At 60.0% G+C, this 4,519-nt stretch overlaps 1 protein-coding gene across 1 annotated transcript in view; it reads right to left on the reverse strand.

Annotated features, from left to right (window-relative positions):
- Positions 1–4,519, reverse strand: part of TMEM43 (transmembrane protein 43) — a 21,199-nt gene continuing 16,680 nt past the window's right edge. Inside the window, exons 9-11 of the mRNA XM_010862524.1 lie at positions 4,395–4,496; positions 3,699–3,816; positions 1–1,856 (exon numbers count right to left, since the gene is read on the reverse strand). Of these exons, the coding sequence (XP_010860826.1) occupies positions 1,654–1,856; positions 3,699–3,816; positions 4,395–4,496 (423 nt within the window). The 3' untranslated portion in view covers positions 1–1,653. The remainder of the gene's footprint in view (positions 1,857–3,698; positions 3,817–4,394; positions 4,497–4,519) is intronic.

Raw genomic sequence — 4,519 nt, forward strand, 5'->3', positions numbered from 1 at the left:
TTCTATATCAAAAGATGTTTAGAAGTTTATTTTGAATTTTTATCAAAAATACAAAGGTAATACAAGTTTCATTATGATTTTCCAAATGCTCAAAATATTTATTAACATTCTTTTGTTCTTTAAGAACACTTGAAATTGGCAGTAACTTAAAATCTGTACTAGAAAAAAGTCACACAGATGTCAAGGATTTTGTATTTGGCCATCATTTTGTTGCTGTGCTTTCCAAACGCACCTTTAGGAGTTGATAGAAGAAACCATTGATTTAACAAGCAATAGTGAACACTATTTCAGTCCTTAAACCCAGATAACTCATCCCTGGGGCTGGCTGTTTTGTACATGAAAAATCTCAATTTACACCACAAGTCCCCCAGGACACTGAGAGAGATTACTCACTCACTAAAGCAGCCACCCCAGCAAGGCATAGCAAGTTCCAAATAGTCAAAGGACGTACCATCTCTTAAGACATCGACGTTACCACACACTTTATCTTTCGAAGGGTGTGAAAGCCATTAGGAAACTTAGAAACTGTGAACTAAGTGTGGGTGGATTTGAGTTAGGAATAAAGCTGTGGACACTGAACACATAAGGCCCCCAGGAGCAGCCACTTGGGGCCGGGTGCTAACGGCAAAGCGTGTGGTGAGCAGAGCTTCCCGACACGCAGCCTCTGATGCCCGACTGTGGTCGAGCTGTGTGTGTGCGCAAGGGGGTCAACGTGAAGCAACACACTTGGGACAGCTGAATAACAAAATCATCTTCAAGAAAACAGTGCGTTTTGATGCCACAGAAGAAAGGAAATGCCTTTCAGATGCAGAGACACCCGTCTCGTCTCAGAGGGAAAACAAGCCTTCTGCTAACACTGGTTTCAAAGCACCTGAAGCTTTGAAAACCTTCCCAGGGACCCAGAATACGGATGGGTAACTTCCTCAACCAGGTAAGTCACAGCCCCACTGAACTTCCCATGCTCTGAACTGACTTCAACAGACAGAACACAGAGGGCTTTTGTGTAACAGTCTGAGATATGAATCATTCAGGAGGGGTTTTGTTTTTTAAGTCTTATTTGAAACAACCCCCACTTAACAACGCCCCAAACAATCCCCTTGTCAGGGAGTTTCATGCAGAGACAGGAAACGATAAGAAACTAAGTAACCAGACCTTCGAAGATCCTGCATACCAAAAGGGTTCTGCCAAACCGCAACATGTGTGGGAGGCCGGACAGACATCCACGGTCCTCATCCAGACTCCCGTGGCCTCTGAGCACCCAGCTGAGTCGCACACAGAGTGGGTTTGGGGTGCCCAGGCCACCTTGTCCTGGACCCTGGTGTGGTGGTGGCTGTGGCGGGGCCTGGCACCGTCTCCGGTCTGAGTGTCACCACCTTTACAGACATCAGCTAAGAGACACGGGTGGCCATGCAGTGCCCAGAGAGGGAAAGGAGACAAGCAGGAAGGCGGAGGTCACGCTGCCAGACAGGAGCTGCCTCCTGCCAGCAAAGCTGCCCACTGCAAGAAGGGGCATGAAGGGCTAACTGACGGACACCAACCCGCTGCCTGTGTGCACGGCCAGGGCAGGGTGTGTGTGGAATCCGAGACCCAGGCAGCTCAGGGGAGGGCGGCCCGGGTCTGAGGTGCGGGGGTGTCTGCGGGCACTGCGCCCGCTCACTCCAGCTTCTTGGCCGGCACCCGAGTCCGAGCAATGATGATGGGCACCAGGGCCAGGCCAGCGATCCCGAGCGCCCACAGGGGCCGATAGAAGAGCCAGCCGGCGGCCACGGTCAGCAAGGTCAGTGAGGTGGCCACGCAGAAGGCAAAGGCCTTCAGGCCGATGTTGACCAGGTCTCGGAAGACAGGGAACCAGTCCACTGTGGGGAGAGAGCGGCAGTCAGGGTTCCCAGGCCCCCGGCTCAGCTCCTCCCTCCCCCTGCCGGCAGCCCGCCTGTCTCTGGACCAGGTGCGGAGGGAGAGGCAGCGGCGGGACACACGCGGAAGAGCCCCACGCACGGCCATGGCTTGGCTCAGCCCAGCCCCGGTGTGCCCTGGGGCAGATGAGCGATGCTGGCGAGCACCTCTCTGCTACCCGACAAAGCAGCAGGGCTGAACCCCCCGCGGGCCTGTTCGGCGCCCAGCCCTTCCTGGAGGAGCCTGTTGCTCACCCAAGCTGTGACCGGTCGCCTGTGTGCCAGCTCCAGGGAGGACCTGTGAGGGCTCAATGGACTGGAGGAGCCGCCCACCCGGAGACCCCCACAGGCCGCCACCCGATGTGGGCTCCATCAGCCCTTCTGCAGTCGCCCTGTCCTTGCCTGTGGACTGCTGAGGCAGGCCTCCCGTGGCCCGCACGCACCGGGGGCCTGCACTCAGTTCCCAGGAGGCCGGGGTCTGGTGCCTGTGAGATGCAGGGGCCCGCAGGCCGCCTGGGGCCCATCTGGGTCCAGCCCCACGTGGGCCCGACAGCCCCCGCAACAAGCAGGGCTCGTGTGTGGGCGCTGGCTGGGGGACCACGAACCTCATCCAACCCTGCCCTCCTGTACACCAGTGCCGTTCCTAACCTCGGTTCACCCACAAGATCGCCGAGGCCTGGCAGTTAAGTTTACAGCCAGAAGGTGCCAGAACCACAATTTAAATCCAGGCTGTCTGAGTGCAGAGCCTCTGCTCTTGGCCACCACGCTAAGCCCAGAGGACTGGTACCCTGCCCGTCCTGCTGGCGGCATGGCCTCCAGGGCCCGCAGCCCATGGTCACGCAGCAGGCTCTCAGAAGGTGCTTGTCACAGGAACGGAGGGTGGGGCGGGGTGGACGGGCGCCCCGCTAGCAGCTTCCCTCGTCCCTCCCCTGCACCGAGTCCCTCTGTGCGCTCACTCTGTCCTGACCCTAGAGGCTCAGCCTCTGGCGTGGAGTGAACCAGTCAGAGGGCAGCCCCCGAGACAGACCTGATGAGGGGGGACTGGGCCCCGAGAGGAAAGGGCCTAACCGAGGTCGTGGCCACGATGGGCCTAGTGACCATGCAGGTTGCGTTCCTGGGTGCGGTTCCGCCATCTGGGGGAAGCGGCCTCCCCCACCCCCACTGCTCCTCAGTCTTCCTGCCTATAAAATGGGCTGATTGTCTGGGGGCTGCAGCCAGACTCTCCCAGCTGGAAAGGCTAAGCGGAGGAGGGGTTTCTGGGAACCATAACCACCTGACTGGATGGGACTCAGCCCCCTGAGAAGCCCCATCCTCCTGCACAGCAGCCAGGCCCAGCGCCAGTCACCCACCCTGGGGTTGGGTCCTGAGCCGAGCGCCTGGGCTCAAGCAGGCCAACCTGGGGCCATGAGCAGCCTGGCACAGCCTCCCCTGCGTTCCAGACCTGCTGCGGCTGTCTCAAGTCTAGTTCAGGGTTTGGGGGGTGGGGCGTGAAGGATGACGGCTCTTGAGTGTTTCCTATTTGCCAAGCTCTTCACTAAACTCAGCAAGTTAGGTGTGAGGAACCTGAGGCTAGGCAGGAAAGGAACCTGGAGCTCTCCCAGCCGGCCAACCCCCAAGCACGGCTCCACAGCTGTGGGTGAAGGGGTGAAGGCTGAGGGGATGCGCAGTGGGCAGGGCAGGGAGACTGCAGCCTTGGGGGCCAGCGTCCACCCCCGGCTCACCCATCCCAAGGCCCTGAGGTCACAGCAGGGGCTGAGCACACCCAGTGGGTGGTGGGGGCCAAAGAGGCCCTGTCTGCCCACCTACCCAGCGTGTAGAGGATCCGCGTCATGAGGTTGAGGCCCATGAACATGGCAGCCCAGCCAGCCGCCCTCAGGCCCCACGTCTTCAGCGAGTTGCTCTTCTGTTCCCGACGAAACACCTCCTGCAGGACAAGCAGGGAGGGGAGGTGGTCACAGCCCACCGAGGAGTCCCACGCCGCCCCGCCAGCAGGCGCTGGACTAGACGCCCCTCTCTGCACCCTGTCCTCGGGGTGTGGGTGAGGGCTGACCCTGTTTCGGATGGGGGTGCAGGTCTCCCTGGGGGTGCCCACTCTCACCTGGTCCTGCACAGCTCACCCCTTCACCCCAGCTCACCCCCAGCTCGCCTCCCGCTCTGCACAGGGCCACTCGGCGTCCCGGCCCCGGCAAGGGGGCCCTGGGCTGCGACAAGACTGACCCACCCGGCTCTTCACTTGGGACTCAGCAAAGACGTCGCTCGCCACCCACTGCCGAAGGAGGCTCCTGTTACCACGTCTGTTACCTCCGAGCATCTTGGGGGGTCCGGGGGATTCTCTGCTTTGTTCACTGCTCCCTCTCGGAGGGCAGCCGGGCCGCACACACAAGGACCCCTCACCCCTTCCATTGCCTTCTCCTGCCTCACGGCCCTGGCTCTGCCACCCTGGGGGCAGGCTGGTGACCAGAGCACTGAAGCGCGGCGCACAGGCGCACCGCGGCTGCTCACCTCTGCCGAGAAGTCCCCATGGTGCAGGAGAAGCAGGGTGTCCCCCGACTTGGTGGAGTAGGGGACCAGCTGGTCGCCCCGCTGCCGGGCAATCACGGTGACCTGGTCAGAGAACTCCGGCTCAG

This window comes from Bison bison, unplaced genomic scaffold (genome assembly GCF_000754665.1).
Source record: "Bison bison bison isolate TAMUID 2011002044 unplaced genomic scaffold, Bison_UMD1.0 scf7180017864482, whole genome shotgun sequence".
Classification (NCBI taxonomy): domain Eukaryota; kingdom Metazoa; phylum Chordata; class Mammalia; order Artiodactyla; family Bovidae; genus Bison; species Bison bison.